This window comes from Athene cunicularia, assembly GCF_003259725.1.
Source record: "Athene cunicularia isolate RWA chromosome 4 unlocalized genomic scaffold, athCun1 chr4_part2, whole genome shotgun sequence".
NCBI lineage: Eukaryota > Metazoa > Chordata > Aves > Strigiformes > Strigidae > Athene > Athene cunicularia.
The window spans coordinates 9,250,775-9,270,137 of NW_020799099.1; the positions used below are offsets into that span (position 1 = coordinate 9,250,775).

The 19,363-nt window shown below is 41.6% G+C and overlaps 1 protein-coding gene across 1 annotated transcript in view; it reads right to left on the bottom strand.

Annotated features, from left to right (window-relative positions):
• The window catches only part of ADAMTS3 (ADAM metallopeptidase with thrombospondin type 1 motif 3), a gene marked incomplete at its 5' end in the record, with an annotated part of 126,990 nt that extends 108,164 nt beyond the window's left edge, over positions 1-18,826 (bottom strand). The window contains 2 exons of the mRNA XM_026847909.1: positions 10,642-11,042; positions 18,775-18,826. Coding sequence (XP_026703710.1) covers positions 10,642-11,042; positions 18,775-18,826 — 453 coding nt within the window. The remainder of the gene's footprint in view (positions 1-10,641; positions 11,043-18,774) is intronic.
• Between the last annotated feature and the right edge of the window lie 537 nt (positions 18,827-19,363).

The following is a 19,363-nucleotide window of genomic DNA, read 5'->3' on the forward strand; positions in this document are numbered from 1 at the left end:
CCTCTCCATGCAGGGGTACTGACTGAAAGGTATTTGTGACACAGGACTACCTCCAGGAAGATACTGCAAGACACTTGTGCTGTAGTGTGTACGAATGTGTACACACAGTTCCCTTGCCTATCACACTCCTTGGCTCCACCCTCAACTGCATGTAAGCCATGATCATCATGGTTTTCTAGTTATCTCGTTTCTGCAAGCAAAGTAGGGCAGGGGATGAAAAGGAACCTACCGAGGGATGATGTCAGCTTGGACTACGGTCTCCTAAGGCTTCTACAACCATGTTATAACAATGATTTCAAGGGGAGTGTGGCAGAACCTGAATCAGGCTATCAAGGCTGCTTCTGCTCTGACAGGGCATTTCTTCCTGGAAGCCTAAGGGACCTTCATTTGAGGCTTCATCAAAACACTTCTCGTTAACAGGAATGGACGAGTCTGTCTGCTGGTCTGAAATGCCTGCTCTAATAGCCTAAGCCAAAGAGAGGCAAGAGCAATCCCATCAAAAAGTGCAGCAAAACTGATGAAAGTGAAGTCATGCTCTGACTTGCTTCTGATCCACGCAAGAGCTAAAACCTGGAGGACAGATCCAAATGGCAATGCCCTGGACAACAGCAGCACGCTTCGGCAGCCAAAGCCTCCTGCTGCATATGGGTCACTGGCCTGATGCCTCCCCACGGTAGGGCCACATGTCCTTCTGAATCCTGCTCTACCTCTTGAAAAGCAGAAGAACAGAAGAAGGTGGTATGGTGTCAGCAAGGGAAGATTATCAAAGGAGACATCGTACAAAATCCTTCCATCATTGCTTTTGCCATGGAGTGACTGTAAATTACTCCTGAGGAGGCTAAAAGGCTGTTCGGGATGCTACAGGAAGTCATTGCTAAACCCTGAAAGCTTAATGGAACTTCTTCCAGTAAGTAGAAGCAGCTCAAGTGTCAGATCAACCTCATTTTTCAGCCACATGCTACCTATCACAAATGCCAGCAGAAGTGACACTTACAGAATAAACACTGATGAAATGAGTACCGAATGTCACTGCATTGCTATTCATGGAACAGGCTATTTAAGAAAAGCAAGGGCCAGGATGAAGTATCAAGGAGTTTTTGAATCAGATACTGTTGTGACACCAAAGCTAACACTAGTAATGCCAACTCCATTACACCCATCGCTGCCTGAGACAGAGACTGTGAAGAGTTCAGCACCCACTCCTGCTCCTCCTGAGCTCTGCACAGTCTGGAAAAATCTGGACTCAAGAGCAGTCAGCGGTATTCTAAGGGTGAAATTAAGGGATTATGTTTTTGTTGGATTATACAGAAATAGGGCAATGATTTTTTTTTTCCCCCCTCCTCTGCAGAGCACTCACACCACAGAAATACTAGTATAGGTGTACTCCACACACAGGGGCAAAGGAGCATCTTAGCAAAATTTATTTTCCATTAAGATTAGCTCAAGAAGGGCTGTAAGACCACAACTGTTCTGTAGGGACACACTGTTGGAATATATATTCAAACCTGTCCAAATCCACATGAGGGATGTTTATTTTCACATATTCATAGCCATAAACAAGCATCCCTTTCATAGCTTAACCACTTTCTCACCTCTGTAAGCTACTTCATCAGCGAAATGAAGAGTAAGCAAAGAAAGATGATAAGAACGCAGTCATTCTGCTTTTTAAGAGACAACACCTCCAGACTGGGACGGGTGGACTTAAAATATGCTACTTCACACAGAGTTCCTTTTCTTAAAATATGCCACATGAAAAAATATTTTAAAATAAACTAAAAAAACTAATAAAAGCTATTTTCAAGTTTAACTGCTACACTACCCTTGAGGAGCAACAGGTTTCTCTCCCTCTAAAACATTCATACATGCACATAGACACGCATGTGTCCACATGGTCATCCTCAAACACCCAAGCGCGGAACGTGGAAGTGACCAAACACTACAGCTTTACCGGAACAGGGCAGGAGAACTGACTGGGGAAGGGATTCAAGGGCAATTAGAGTACCAGAAAAAATTGCTCAGTAGGTTTGTACTTAAATACCTTCTTTTCTGATAAAGCAAGGGATGTGAAGCTCCCTCCCGAGACAGAGGTCCAGGAAACACGTTTGTGGCAATGTAATGCTTATGTTAAACTGTGCAAATTGCAACCAGTCCCAGGATCTCCATAACAGAGGCAGTGATCTTAATAAAACAAGGCTAGGACAATCTTCTAGATTTAAGACAGATACATACAAAACTATTATCTAGTAGGTTTATGCACAGCTTAAATCTGTGTTATCTTGGATTTGTTTGTGCTACTAAATGGACTACTCTGACACTAAATGCACACAGCATTAAGTGATGTGTTAGAACATATTTTACCCAGCTAATAACATGGGAAAATTCATAAATACATTAATCTTCAAATGGGTGTGCTGCTAAGTACAAAAAATCTCATTTATCAATTCAAAATAGACACACAATGTCTATTAAAACAGACGTCGTTTTGTAAGTTGGCTGTTACAAAGCGAGCAAGGGTTTTTTCCCCCCTCTTTTTCTGATCAAGCATCACTTGCACCACAGCATAAATAAAGAAGGAACTTAAAGCATTTAATCTTTGGACAGCTTATACAGAAGACTGTTGAGTCCTGTGAAAAAACTTTTAAAAATTCTGCAGTGTTGTGTACAGAAACCTCAACTAATTTCAGTAAGACAGCACTGCTGTGCATAAACCCTGGCTGGGGCCTTGGGGGAACCATGTAGGCTCCAACAGCCCAGTGTTTTGTCAGTAATCCCAAGCCTCAGTTTTAAGCAAGGAATTACTGTAAGCAAAGTAATGAGTGGGAAAACTGAGTTACTTCAAAGGTAGACTTCAAATACCTCGATGAAGTCTGCTTACAGGCCCAGTGCTTGCTCTTTTCATCCCCCCCTGAGAAATCATGCTTGGGGAAGGCTAACAGACAGAAGAAGAAAAAATTTTCAGATTTGTCCACAATTCCTTTTCTCAGAAGGGATTTTCTTGGTCCTGATTCACAGTCCAAGGCCCAAGAGATCTGTAACCCCTCTGCTGATGTTCCCCAGCAGTCCCCTCACTCTTTGCCACAGCAGGAGCAGGTCTCTGTTCTATCATCAGTCCAAACGACAGGAACCATGGTGTGGGGATGCGTGATGTATGTCATCTGTTTTATTTGTTTAACCAGATCAGGCCACGCTCTCAGTTTTTTGCTTACCCAGGACTCTTCTCAGCACGTTCTGCAGAGGGAAGCAGCAGTGGACAGGTATACGTCCATCCCTCTCCACACAGGAGGAGAGCAGCTCTTGCAGGAAGGATTTCTTCAGATCAGTGAGACCGTGAGGCCTTCTGCTTCTGTGCTCCATTTTAAAAATACATGACATCTTTTTCCATTTGGAAAACCTATTACCCAAACTGATCACATATTTCCGTGCTACGAAAGATATTTGTGTGGCTCCTTATATTTTGGCCCACTTTGGTCTACATTAAATCCATAGCAGTACTACTGTATATCTATTCAGTTTTTCCTATGACCACGCAATTCTTGGAACAAAGGGAGAGGGAGCTGCAGCCCATAGGAAAATTATAATTTCAGAGGAGAACTTAGCAGTTCAGTCAGCCCTGAAAACATAAAGCATACAACCAAGTGGAAACTTTGAGCATAACCCTTTTCACTACTTCCTATTTTGTACAGTAAGTACAAAGCACTGAGATTTCCTCAATTCACCATCCTTGAACAGGTAGCCAGAAGTTGGAATGAACAATTGCTTTCTAAAACTATCTGCTGAAGCAGAGACAGTTTTGCTCTGCACCTCTAAAAAAGAGCTTTCTTTTCAGTTGGGTTTAATCTTACTTTGGTCATGGGCTGAGGCTCCCCAAGGAACAGGGCAGGAGGCAGAGAGGAGCAACAGGTGAGCTGGGACTTGGAAGGCATCAGATCTTCTCCGTGCTTACCTCATCTCTTGCAAACGCTCCCTCAATGATTCACACATCTACCTACGGTATCTGTCTTGCAGATACAAATTCTTTGGCATTTTACTGTGACAGAGAAAACTTCACAAAAATGAGTTTCGGTGTGAGCTTTAGAAGAAAAGGGAGGTTTTACATGGGAAAATGCAATTTGTTCTAAGCAAGAATGGGAGAAATGCAAGGCAGGAGGAGAGGAGGAGATGCAAGAGCTAAGTGAGGCAAATCTATCACTAGCCCAAATCTGGCCCAATTAGAAAAATTTATAAAAACAAACAAGAAGAAATAAACGGAGCTTGAACAATCATCTGTATAAACTCTGACTACACTACACAAAATAAAGATGAAGTACCTGCTTGTTTTGAATGACAACTCCAAGAAAAAGCAAACCAGCCATATAAAGAACTTCTATATTATATTATTTTACACTATAGTGACATTTTACTTCAATCACCATCACATCCCTTCTCAGTACTCCTTCCCTCAGTGTTTTATGCAAGAAACCTCAAGCCCTGCCTGAATAAGAAACACCATGGCATTGCATTTTTCCAGGTTTCTGCAGCTTCTGAACTTTGAGAAATCCTCTTTACAATGGATTACTACCTCTGAAAGGTCTGTATCAGCCTCTAGGAAGTACTACATACTGGAGAGGTGACAGTGATGAAGTCCAAGCCCAGCCCAACAGTGACCAAAGGCTGTTCATTCAAATAGGGAGGATGGGCTGAGGTTACCAGATGGGGCCTGTCTATTCAAAGAGGCAGCTGCAACATATCAAGCCCAGTTAATAAGTCTGCAGGGCTGCCAAGTACAGCAAAACACACGTGGTAAGAACAGACATGGCAGGTTAAGGGAGTTCACTGCAAGGATGTAATTACTGTGGGAAGCATGCAACAGGGCACAGTAGCACAAATATAAGGATGTTAAATGCGCCTAAGACACTGCTGCCATCCGCACAGAGCAGCATGTGGAGAGGGAGAGACCTCCAGGGACCAGGGGACAGCACCATTTCGAACCTTGATGCACACCCTGGTCCTCCTGAGCACCCACACTGACTCCTGCCACAACTGCACATGCTCACTGCTATCACACCAAGAAGCTGAGATGCTCCAATGACCCCAGCAGCCCTGCTTGTCAGTGGGTCCCTAATAATATTCTTCTTTAGGACATCGGAATTAACCTCATCAAGATTTTCCCATGTGCTATCACCAGATGCTCAGCAGCAGATCAAGTGTTCATGTCCAAAAAGCTATCCTAGTACACTGAGATAAAGTATCACCATCTCCTAGAAAGCTGTTTCTCCATTTAGTAACATCACCTTGCCAGCTTGGAGGAAATCATGTTGAAACAATACATTTGTATCAACACATGAACAAGAAATAAGCCTTAATAATTCAGTCTTGATGAAACAACGGTTACTAAAAAAAAAAATTAAAACAAATCAAAACAGCCTGAAACTGCTTAGATCCTGATATGCACTTAACCCCATGCCTGAACTTAAACATATTTTAAAGGCTTTTCCTGAACCAAGGCTTTATACAAGTATCATTAGTCTGAGATCCTTCAGCCTGTATTTCAAACTTACCTGCCAAAGGAAAGTAACTGTGCACATCTCACAACGGTACACCCTTCCGCTCAGACACATCAAATAACTAATTATTAATGAAAAGAATGCCAAAACCACCAAGGGTAGGAAACTCTCATCAGCTTCCTTTCAGAAAGGGTGACATTAAGACACGAAGTCTTACTACTTTCAAGAGGCCTGTGCAAATGGATTGTCATGTCAGATAATCAAAACCAATCTCTGAGGATATGTTAAAACTCCCAAAATACCAACAGCTGTACATTAGCTTGTGTGAAAATACCGATGGTTAAGACACACACAAGTTTCTTCATGTCTCGATATCCTTAGGAAAAAGGGATGACAATAAGCAGGTGAGGAATAGTCCATCACAAGTTAGAGATCTGAGCAAGTTTGGGGTTTTATTATTCTTGACAGTTGGTCTGTCTGCTGGTTTGACAGCTGAACACTAAAAGGCAGGAAGATTACTAACAATCTTTCATTTGGCGTCTGGCCATTTCATTTAAAACAAGTAAGGTTAATGTTCTGTAAGAAATGGAAGACAACATTCACACTTGACATTGTATATATGTGAATATAAAGCAGTTCACAACCTAAACAAGCAGGCATATGTTTATAAAAACGTAGTTCAACACAGAGTACAGTCTAAAGGCATCACATACCAACACCTGTCTGGGCTTTGTTACAAAAGCAAGAAAGCTAATTGAAAAACTGGAGTAATTTTCTCTACAACAAAAGGTAGAGACTAACTTAAAACTTTTACTTTGTTATTTTTAAATGCTAAGTTTGCCGTGTTCTGTTTATCTACAGTCTAAAACATCTGTATTTTTTTTTTTTTGAGGCTGGTCATTTTCTGCATCTCCCATAGCAGATACAGCATTGCACCAGGCACAAGCAACCTCTGAGAAGTGCCACTTGCCAAATCTGCCTTGAACTTAGTTCCACTTCCTTGAATGTCTTGCACTTATTTTCCCACTTTTCTAAACCATATGCTCCTCTAGATGCAGTATTTTCTTAGCAACAAATTACAACGTCAGATAAATTTTAGTCACTTTCTAATAGTTAAGCCATTAAACCTCCTGTAGCATCTTGGCATCTTAGAACAGGAAGCCAACCACACAAGTGGTAAAGTATATGCCCAGTATGTGCTCACCTGGGAGTAGATTAACTGCCTTGCTTAGGAATCTACATTTGGTGAAAAATTTCATTTAGTGCAGACACACAAAATGTATTCCCAGAGTCATCCAGAAGAGGAGGCACCACTAATACAACCTGACATGCTAAATCAGATGTGTTAAATTAACTTCTTCATGACTGTTTGAATGATCTGATCTTTATAAGGAGGACAAAAAGACAGACAGTACTCAGATATAAACAGGGAAGGGGCTGGGCCACTCATGCAGGAAGGCTTGCCATAATCTTTAATAATACTTACTCTCCCCTGATAAGTCTGAGTCTAATAAGATAGGACAGCAGAAGAGAGGCAAGATGTTACTGTACAAGCACTAAAAGGAAGGAAAAGCAGGATGGAGGCTGAACAAGACATGGGAACACAAGAATTTAAGGACTACGCATATGTGAGGGAAGCACACATAACCCCCAAGCCCTGTCTGGGTAAGTAGAGCCTTCTGCCTGGCCTCACCATGCCCGCACAACTGTACAGCTGTCCATTGTTACAACACATTCTGTCTCTGAACATTTACAAATCCAAGCCAAATAAAAAAAAACGGCAAGGGATCAATCAGTGGACTTAAATCTAGGCTGCTGCCTGTGCAACTACAATTTTACCATCTGCAGATCATACTTATTAAGAGCTTTTCTCCTTTAAACCTTCCCTGGTAAGTGATCATAAAATTGCAGAAGCCCACAGAGCCCAAGGATGCTGTTACTTTCAGCCGATGAATGTCAGCATGACACTAAGATAAATGTCCAGAAAAAGTACCAGGTTTTTCATCAGCATTCTTCCCAATGCTGGATCAACACTTCTGCATTACAACTGCACCATCTGAACTTCAGAAGACTGGGACTGCAGAGCAAGTTTTAGTAATATGAACACAGGGAGTAGACAAAAGCAGCAGTAACTATAGTAGGTACCAGAGATCAATTGCCAGAAGGCCAAATTCTGTGAGGTGCTACATACAAACTGCACAATCCTCCTGAAGTGAAACAAGGTAGGTCTCCTCCATGTGCTATCTGAACCATGGAAGGATGATTTTGCTGGATGACTGTAACTGTTACAGGTTTTGCTGAAAGTATTTGATAAACACTATAAATATTGTGACAATAAATATTGCTATCTTGACCAAAACAACAGCAGAAATATACAACAGAAACCTGCAGAAGCGTGAGCTTTCCAAAACAGTCATAAAAGCAACGGCCAGCTTCCACATGACTAATTAAGTGGTTTTTTGCTATGACAAGTGCATGCACATGCATGCGATTTTTTTCAAGAAATGGGGTTATTTTGAAGTGATATTAAGCACATGTGAAGAAAGGAATTTGCAAAACTAATGGCATGCAGATGACCTTTACTGCAAAAGTAAATATGCAAACTATTTCAAAACAAAAGTGTTCAAATATTTTTGTTTTTAAATACAAGTTTAGATTCAGGAAGAGACCATGAGCAAAACCTTGCTTTACAATTGCAAATGCCAATTATTCCATATATTCACAATCAAGCGATCAAAATTTAGCACCCTTATGTTCCTCAAAAACCACACACTTATGCTGAGAGCAAACACTAAACAACATGAAATTCAGCAATGTCTATGAAGAACATGTTAGCACAATACACAATTTTGCCCCACTATCAATAGATTTTTTATGAGTCATGATGAAAAATCTCCTTATGCACAAAATAAAATCTGCAAGATATTTTGCTAACTTGTGGCAAGCCAAGTGTTCTTTTTCTGTTACTTATGATATCAAGCTTCTTTTACAAGCTATACATTGCATGAATTGCTACCACAGTGATTTCCCTTTACTTTCTTCCAAAAGGTAGCAACCTAGCTGGCTACACTGGAGAGTGTATCTAAATTCCTTTGAAGTCAAAAATAAATCTTCCCAACAGACACATGGCCCTAGAATTTCTCACTCTTGTTCCAGTTTCTGTTAAGCCATATTATCTTACTCTTCACATCTTTAGGATACACTGAGGATCAAATATTCTAGCTTGGTTGAGAGATGCATAGTACAGCAACAGAGAAGCCAGAACTGCTAACTTTAAGTTACTTCTGCTAACCTTGAAGCTGGTGGGAGGAAAATAAAAAATAAATCTCAAATCTCATCAATCTTCAGGATTATTGACTTATTTCCCACTCACTTGCTTAAAGCTCCAAAAGACTGTTACAACAGTACGGTGAAGTAAGCACACAGAAGAGCTCAAAAAGATGGTTTTCAGCATGTGAGCTGTTCTCAAAGCCCCTCAAAGACTGCATGAGACAGCTTGGGTTGAGATGAACAAAGAGAACAGTGACTCAGGAGCATTTACCCACTCTTCTCCTCAAACAGAAAGCACATGTTCTCCCAGTCCAGTCCCTAAAACCATGGAAAGCACACAAAGGGCTTCTCCTGGGTGCTGTGGGAAAAGAGTGGCAATAAGCCACACAACCGAGAAATCTCCTATTCTTTACTTAAGACTCCTTCAGAATCTGCTGTCATCTTACACCCGTGGAGGTTTGTAAAGCAACTATTTCATTTCAATTAACTGAAAACACAACACAAGCAGCTTGTCAGCCACATGACGATCTGTGCTGAAGCTGCTGTACTCCTTAATCTAATTCTATTTAATCCAATTTATTGTCTTACTGTCTCAACACAAGAACTTTATTCAGGATTACTGCTAAAATACAGCTCTCAGTTCGAGGGTATCCTTCATTCTAAGAACTACATCAGAAGCTGTACCTATCCAGGCAGATCTCCATATGGCCTTTGTAAACACTGCACACTGCCAACAGATTCTCCTAAAAAAATTCAAAATCCAGACAAAACACACCAAACTGATGTTAGTGGATCACATCAGATGTAACCACCAGTAATCCCTTTCTTTAAGTAAGGAAAGTCAAGGAGGTTTGGTTGAGTAGCCTGAAGCTCTCACTTGGGAGTTTGAGACGTTTATGCAATTACTCCTGCAATGACAGAGGCACGCTGCAGAGGTGGGGAGTTTTGCTAGCCAGAGTTTATCACAAAATGGAATCAAATCATTAACATGTGGCATGTGACAGGAAAAGGAAAACCTATTTCCAAGAAGGGATACTTGTTGCAGACTCGTTCATATGATTCCTCTCATGAATAGCAGTAGAGTAACCACTACATTAATCTTGCTGGATGTTGCAGTCGTGTTCCACCACTGCTCCTGCTACTTAAAGAGTACAAGGTAAGTATTGTTAGCTTTCTTTACCGCATGACTGAATTAACGAATGGTATGTGTGCTCAATATATGCCCAGTCTTTCAATATGGGATTTGTGTACCAAGCCAGTCATTGCATCTGCTGAAGCCACAACGAAATACCACGCGTTTTCAACCAACGCAGCAATCAGGCCAGCAGTTTTGAGAATGAACCGTTTATAGATGTGAACCACTCAATTCTCAGACGATACCTTCTGATGAAACAAAACTGCATGTAAGAAAACAAAAACCATGCTTATTTTATAAATAAACCCTTTAAAACTTAATCTGTTGCTATTCTTGGACTACAGGGCAGGCTGTGATTTTGTACTACCTGAGAAGTACACGGTGACGATTTGGATGCCAAATTCTACATTCACTCACCAAAAGGTCGCCTTTTAAGTCTTAAAATGACTTTGTTATTAATTTTCCCATTTGTAACACCTCATGAAAGTAAAAAGGAAAACCAGCAAAATGAAGGTTTGATTTCACTGTCTCACATCAGTGGCATTAAGGACTTTGTTCATCACCCTCAGAGAAATTATCCCAGAATAAAGCAGTAACACTGTATACATCAACATGTACTGAGGCATTTTCTAAGGGATTTAAGAAATGGAAGTTCTTTAAATGACATTGTTAGCCATGTGTAGTTAAAAAGCAACAACAGTTGTGTACAAAGTGGTAAAATACTGGACATTAATGCCATTAAAGTAGCCTTACCAGACCGTCACAATTGCTAATAGCGACAGAGGCTCCAGGGATGTCAGTTATGTCTCCCACATACGCGCAGTTGGTCCAAAGAGGTTCTCTTTTCCATAACTGCTCTGTAGCAGTTCTAGTCCAATTCGTGTTACCAGCATCGTTTCCAGTCTCCACAGAGTCTTCGTACCACTCCACTATGGCCTCGGGAGCCACTAAACGCGTGTTGGGTTTCAGCCGGAGATGGAATTCCCTTCCAAATGCAGTGACATTAAAATACAGCTGTTTGGGGCTTTGGGATACCTCCCGCGTTGATCTTCTTTGGTGACTTGCAGAGAGAATATTGGAGATATAGCTTCCGTCTGCATTGGTACTAATTGGAATCACTAACCCATATGGTCTTGGTCTGCTTTTTCGTGATTCTGCCAAGAGAAATATCCAAAACCAAAATAAAATTAGAACAAGAGCATGGAATGAGGTCAAAGAGTATAGACCAGATGTGCAGTGACAGAAGTGCATGTCACTGGGACAAATGGGGAGTGCAAGGACACAACAGGCCATTGCCTTGCCTGTTAGGGGTTACACTCATTCCGAGAGTTCCAGCTCACTGACCACACAACACACCACCACTACTGCACTATCAGGTGCAATGTCAAATGCCATCTGTTTAGGACCCCGCCGCCTCACACCTCCCTCTTCCAAAATTCCCAGTTTAGGATTCCTGTTAGAGCTACCCTAAATCACTTCATTGACAAGTTCAGCTGAAGAATGTAAAAACCTGTGTAGTTTTTAAAAGGAGAGGGGATGGTGCCACTTAACACACCAATGTGCATTCAATTATCTATTAGATAGCTAATCTGGATATAAGCACACCAATCTAATACAGGCAAACATAAGGTACATGTCATTACTCTCTCTAGTTGGAATACTTGGGCTTATAAATCTTCACTTGGGTACCCTACAGCAAGGTCTTTAATACTCTTAATGCTATTGTTATTATAAAAAAAAGCTTTGTACTACTTTTAAACAGGCTCTGAGAGGGCGTGTAAGAAAGAAGCAGAAAAGCATCTGACACATCATCATGTTAAGCAAGATACGACAAACCAAGGGTAATGTGAGAGGAAGGCCATTTCAGCTTCAGAGACAGCACATGGATCATGCCAAGGTGGACAAACACAAGAAGCTGTGCCCAGTTATGCATCTCAAGTAAACATACATCACAGATGCTGCGATACACATTAAGCGCATGCAAAATATCCTCCACATGCCAAACTTTTCAAGAAGCAGGTCTTTCATGACTCTATTTTCATAAAACTTACAGAGAAAACCCTGAAGTATTCATTTCCATTTATATGAGGAGTTTCCTGGGGTTTAGGTTTGCTTAATAGCCACAGAAGAGGCAGTGACGCTTTTCAATTCTCTTGTAAGAAATGCCATTCAACTCCTTCATACACCTTAAACAGAATTGCTTGCTCCTGTGTCAAGACCTCCATTAAGATTTTGAAAATTAAGTGCTGTGCTTGGTTAAAACTGCAATTTGCATACATATTTCTGCAGAAAATCGGAATAGGGAAAAGAATCCAGTGGATATCACATACCACTGATAAATTAATCTATGTCAGCAGTGGTACAAGAAGTAACTTTTCCCTCTACAGATCTCCTTTAGCAAATCCCCTTACCCAGCATCTTGCTATTGCCCTTTGTCTTTGCATAACCTGAGCAACAGAATTCAAAACAAATAGATGAGCTAATTATTAAAAAAAAACCCAAAACCAAAACAGAGAACTTTATAACGCTGTACCTAAATCCTGCACTTTATGGCAATGCATAGAACCTATAAAACCAGCAAAACTGCAGTCTGTTGATGGAACTAAAGAACTCCTTAAGTAATACTGCAGAAGCTCAATGGCACAATCCTGATTCAAGGAGATTCAATAAGTCATCTCTAATCAGTGCCAAAGCATCCATGGATACCTGAACAGAGTGGCCAGACAAGGCTGTGGGCAACCAATCACTAGCAGAAGTTTTCCCAAGGCTAAACTGCTTTAGCAGAGGCCTTGGCCAAGAAAGCGTAGCTGAGGGAGAAAAAAAGTGACAGCAATGAAAGCCCCATTTGCCTATCATATTTTTGTGGTTCCCAGCAGCCAGCTCAGGATTCCTCCCTAATTAGCAGCATTAGCTGACAGGAAACCTTCCAATTTGCCTAAGAGAATACAATATGCTCCCACCCTCAAAAAAGCTTCTTTCTGTGTAGTCCCTTACTCATAACCTGAAAATAGCATTATCAGCCTAAGAAGTAATTTTTTCCCTCTCCACTTTCTGATATTCTTGGGCACTGATGAGGAAAGGAAAAGAATCTTCTCTTTTGCTCAGAGAAGGGTCTTCTCCTGTTATCACATCTGCAGCCCTGCATCAGGACACACAAACATGTGTTTCCTGTTGCCTTAAAGTAATTTCACATCATTGTAAAACAACTCCATGAATGGAGTTTATCACGTCTGCGAGACCTTTGTAATCTGGAAGTGATCAGGATATTCAGTGTCCAGTTTTCATCCTGTAAAAGCAGAAGGAGACACATTCTTGGGCCAGGTCAAGCTGCAGGCCAAACTGCTCCTAAGAACTGGACCAAAGCCTAAGTCTTATTGCCTGTGATTAGACTATGTGAGAGTTAAAAGGACACTCACTTAGCATGGAAATAATTATTCCTTAGCTCTTCTCTTCCCAAGAGAACTGGCCAAAGCAGTATTAGAGTGATATTACTGATAACTTTTCATTTAAAAAAACTCTACAACTGGGTAGCTCAAATGCTACCACTAAGTGCCACTGAGAATTCCTCAAATAAATATACTTAATTAAATTAGCTAAATTTTACCCACTCCCAGTGTGAATCACACTTGAACTGAGAATTAATAGAGGAAAAAGCTCAGTAGCTAGTTCCTCTCTCCTCATAGCAGTGGCTGCTTTTTTAAGAGACTCAGGCATTCAATGAATAACTTTAGTAGGAAAATGTTCCTAACAGCTTCATGTAACCGTTTTTTCTCCAATTTTCTTTTATGCCAGTTACTGAGGGATTTAACAGAAAAAAAAAAAAAAGGTACTAGTAGGGCATACATAGACATTTAAACTCTTGCACTATAAATATCTTTATACAATACACAAATACTATATTCCAGGCAAGTGAAAAGTTCCCTATCATTTTCAAGTCCGTTGTTCTGAAAATGTACTCCATGTCCTACAGCTAGCAGCTACAGTGTGTTTTTCCACAGCAGCCAACTCAACCTATGTTGCCACATACCTACAAGATCAGGTTCTAAATTATCCTTAGGATAATTCCCATTTAAAACACTGGGAATTCTGACTGATGATTGCTCATATCTCTCATTAGAGAAGGGACCAAATTAAAACTCTAAACTCATTTTTATTAATTAGATACTAGGCCACAAACAGGAGACAGAGCTGCTGGGTTGTATATCTGTATATATATAACTGGGTCAAAGTAAAAATCTAGATCCTCATTCCCCACGCTTCAGTAATGAGATTTCATTCACAGACTGACATTCTTCCTTCTACCTCGTCGAGATTCTTTGTGGCTTTTTTTTTTTTTTTTTTTTTTTTAGAAGCAGGATGTTCAATGCCAGAGACCACAGTCTGGTGATCAAATTCTGTGTTCACCGCACAACTGACAAATGGTGTTGCACATCTTGCAGCATTATTCTACTTGCGGGGACAAAAAAAAAAAAAAAAAAAGGTTGTTTTGCTAATAACAAGAACAGCCAGCTAGCCACAAGAAGGTAGGAACAAAGGATGGAAAATAAGAACTGTCAAGTTTTTGAGTCAGCAAAAGCTTTTTCCAGAGTCTCCAAATGCTGAGCTAGAAGAGGAAATGCCTTTTGTTCAAAGGCAATTAAAATTAAATGTGACATGACTGAATGCTGAAGACATCTAAACTCCTCCACTGACTTATATTACGCTTTTTCCATAGATTGTATGGTCTTAGGAAATACTATTCCAGCTGTAGGTGTTCCTTTTCCTATGCTAACATTTCAGAGTTGATCTGTTCTGCTAATTCAAATCTTACAGCAATGATCAGAGAAGAAACAAAGCAATAGAAAAAGCACTTAACTTCAAATTTTCTTCATTTTTTAAATCTGGTTTTAAACTGCTGCTCCAGTTGCACAATGTTTAAGTTGAAAGGAAGCACTTAAGACAGAACATCACATTCTTTCATTGTGTGCCAAAACACAATTAGCTGGAGAATGTCTCTGGAAGAGGGCTGTCCGCACATTTTTCTCTCAAATACACATGAAACTGAAGAATTAACACCACTGGTTCACAGTAGTTGCCTGTGCACTGTACAGCAACTGTGGACAATGGAGGTTCAAAAGTTCAAAACTTCTTTTTCTTTTTTATCATCACCTGCATTTGGAAAAGCGTTATTTTTCCAGGTATAAGATTCTGAGAAATACAGTGATCAAAGTTGTTCATGCGGTTGTCCACAGCAGAATTCCAAATGCATAAACATCCACTCAAGAAAAACGATTTTAAAAGCATAGTCTAAATTGAAATTGGTGGAATCGGTGAAAAAGGAGGAATTTCTGAAAGTCTGGACAAATTATTTCTATGTCTAAAACAAGCTACCCAAGTCTGAAGACTTTCTTTTAAAAAAGTATTTAAACCTCATCTGGTGTTCATCATTCTGATAAGATTTTTGCTCACTTTGCATGTGAACAAATTTTGATAACAGTGCTCTCCTTTTTCCAGTCAGAGGACCAACTTGTGTGACCAAATTAACTTTTTGATCACAGGAGATCCTTCACCTACCACCATGACCTGTGAAATTACATCCACTGAGTCAAAGGACTGGCAGCATCATTTTTGCCCAAACATTTTCTGAGCCACGGCAATAAGATGTAGATTAATTACTATGTGCAGTACACACCTGCTTCTTTGTATTGCTAGCAAATATTTCAACAGGAATAGCAATGTGGAAACCTATTAATATTATACCAAAAGCACAACTGTTTTGGCAAAGATGGTTCTGGGTATTGAGCAAGGCAACAAACTTGCAGGAACTCCTGATAACATCCCATCCATGCAGGCCAAGTCTCAGATTGTCCCATCCTAACATGATGGGATGACCAGTGAGCTACCATCAGCTTCCAGAGCTCCCTTGCCTCTCCTGATGGATGTATGTGAATGCACTTAGGGAGTCAGGAAGCTCAGCTACCTCAGCCAAAGGACTGGATCTAACAGAACACCTCCAGAGCATCACTGTGCCTGCATCTTCTAAAGGGAATTCACAAGCTATGGTACAATCAGACATCCAGCTTTGCAGTGGAAGTACTGGGGAAAAAAAATTACCTGCTGCTGTAGGAATTAAGAGGACAGTATTTCAATACAAAGACTATTCCATGTTCTGAGAGACTACCCTTCCATCTCACAGGTAACCACAATGGGAATGAGCACAGAGCTGTTCCAGTCACTCAGCAAAGTGCTGCTTAATAGCAAGAAAAGATGGTGCAGTGACAAAGGGACAATCCTAGCAGGGGTTCTGTCATCACTGTTTCCTGCCTTCATTTTTGGTTGGTGGTTTCCAGAAACTAAGCAGCAGCTTTGGTCCCTCTCTTTCAACAATCTGGCTCACTTGAGAAGTACCATTCACTCCGTATTTGGCTGCCTTTAGGTGGCAGAAATGCCCAGAGAGAAAGACAAGACAGCAGAGGGAAGTGGGATTTCTTGAGAATTCCCACACAGCTCTGCACCTGAATAGGGAGGAGGCTATGCAGTATGCTTCAGTGCTAGGCACTGCAAGTTGGATGTATAAAAGCCAGTGGCAGCCTGGCACTGCTGCTTTGCAGGTTAGACGTCCCAGTTTTCTTCCAGAAGTAGCACTGAGCTGCAATGGAGCTCTGCTGTGTGGGAGGCTGAGGCAGGAAAAGCAAAACGTAGCAGCAGCCCGAGTGCTGGCATCTTTCACGAGTGACAACAGTACAATTTCCTCCTGACAGTTTCAGGCGTTTGCAGTACATTACGTGTTAAAGCAGTTAATTAAGATGGGGTAACTCCCTATCTCTATGATATATTCCCTGCCAATATTTAAAAAAAAAATTATATGCTTTAATTTGTCCTAAGTGGCTTTCCAGACTATGAGAAAAGATTAGCTGCTGACAGCAGCCAGCCCTGGGCCAAATCAAAATATACAACACCGATGCAAAGTGACACTTAATAGGGACTTAAAAGTAGGACAACCCGTCTGGAGGCAATCCTAATGCAGGTTTTACTGCCATCATTAAAACCCTAAACTGAGTAAGCCATGCTTTTTGAATGAGACTTTACAGGATCAAACATTACTTGAAATATTAACAGTTTAAAATCACAAAGCATAGGACAAATGCCAAAGATGCTAAATGTTAACTAGCTATTTGTGCTTCGAAAATACAGATTTCTGCTCAGCAAAACACCTTCAGTTCCTGAAAGTCAGAACTACTTGCTGACAGTCTGGTCTTGGTAAGCCATCACTCTCATCGGTGCTGCTAGTCTGAACCAAAACCCATCATGATGCCCCTTCCTGGGGAGAGGAGGGTGAGATGCCATCAGCTGCTGAAGCTCCCAAGGTTCCTCTAAAGCCAGGAGAGAGCCTGTCCCACACCGATCATGCAGGCCTGGCACGAGGGGCTCGGCACAGGGGGCCCGAGTCACCCTCCACCATGCCATGTCCTGCAGTTCCTGTGCGCCTCAAGTGTTCCTGACTACAGCAGCGCTGGGAGCATGAAAGAAAGGAAGAAGTTGAAGGACAAAAAGTTATTTTCCAGATTAAGGAATTTTGTCTGATGTACTGTATAATTTAAAAAAACACATTCCTGTACAGCTGGTTTCTGAAATTCAAATACAATCCATTTCTCATGGAAACGACTAGAAATAAAACACAGGATCAGCATACCACTGGAAAAAAAAAAAGTCTGTTTGCCAGTTAGATTTAAACGTACCTAACTGTCTCAATTCCCATTATTCACTGATCACAGTGAAAATCAACCTGAGATAGGAAGAATGCAGTGCCAGAACTGAAATTGAGACAAGACCTCCAAAATTCAGAGAAATACTTGAAATTCCTTTTCTGAACAATACCTCAGAACAAAACCTGAACCAAAACCTCAGAACTGGAGGTCTAATGGCAACTGGAAATATAATTGCCTGGGGTCCATTCCCATCACTACCTCTCCTCTTGTTGAAAAGCTCCTCCAGAGCACGCTCCAGAGCGCGGACACCCATGCTCAACAGCAAATTGTGGAAAGGCTCAATTCACAGCTGGGCAAGCTGAGGAGCGTGTAAAATGGCATACGCTTGCACTAATGCCCTGGGAGAGATAACACCAGCTTCTGCATCTTTCCACATCCTCTTCCATCCCATACAGCACTAAATTATCTGCTGGCTTAAGCAAACACAGATCTTCTGAAACTAAACTGTGTGCGCATGCTCCTAATTACATGAAGCTTCCTGTCTTAGGAAAGAGTCAGAGAGGCTTAAGTCTTAAATATAAAGCACCCTGTAGGTGCTAACAAACACCTTTCACTTCAGTACCCTCAGGGATCACAGACAACGACCTTGCTGCACTGCACTTTCTTGCATGTATCAGTTTATCATTCAGCACACAGCAAGCACCCTATGCTATCAACAGAAAATTAAAAGACCTTAGCATTAGGCACATTTTTTCCAGCTAAAAGAAAAGGTTGAATGCTTCCAATACAGAAGAGAAATGGTATGAAGACATGGTCTGCCCTAGCCAAAGAGTAGGCATTTCCTCCTTGATTCAGAAACACAGAAATGAAGACAGAGTGTCTGACCGAGAGCTGACTTGCTATGATATTCAGAGGGCTAGTTTAAGCACGCTGCAATTTTTAACTTTTGTCAGTTTTTATTTAAGAAGGGAAGCACAGGCGTATCAAGATGCAAAACCGCATAATAAGGCGGCATGCAAATTCAAGTCATGCCACATCACTGTGAAACTACAAATGCTCCTGGGTGGTAACGGTGTGGGGGTACACAAGGGAATGCTTGCCTGCATACAGATCATTTTTCCAGAAAACAAACTAGTTGGGTGAGCTTACTTCTTTTATTTCCATTTTGATAGCAGCAATAATAGTTTAAAAGACTTACCTATTCGGATCTGTTGTTCTTTGCCAGCCTGCAGAAGAGAAACACAAGCACAAAGTTGTTAGCGTAATTACTATGCAACGTGTGACAGCAAAGTGCTTCTAGAAGGCTGAAAAATTACTTGGTGCGTGTTGCACCGTTTTCTCCATTTCTGCTTTTGGTTTCCAGGGCTGGCATTTCTCCTTAACTGAATAAACAGCTGTTCCCACCAACATACTAACAGAGTCCGCGTTAAGTTTCATCTCATCAGCAGAGCTGCTACGAAACCCCGATTCCGAACGCCCCCCTCCACACGCCGTGACACCGTGCCAAGAAGTTCGTCCGGTGGCCAAAGCGAGGCCGTAAGACCCGGGAGGACGGGTGTCGAGGGCTCTCCCCTGAGGAGGGGGGGAACCTGTGACAGCAAGGACCCCCGAGCAGCACCGCGGTCGGGGGCCACCGGCGCAGTACCCCCGGATCGCTCGCCCCCGGGACGGCCTGGCTAGCCCCGGGGCCGCGGGCAGGGCAGGGCAGGGCAGGGCAGGGGCAGGCAGGAGCGGAGGGGAAGGGCGGGAGGGGTCCGGTCCCCCCCCGGCCCCGTCGCCACTCACCT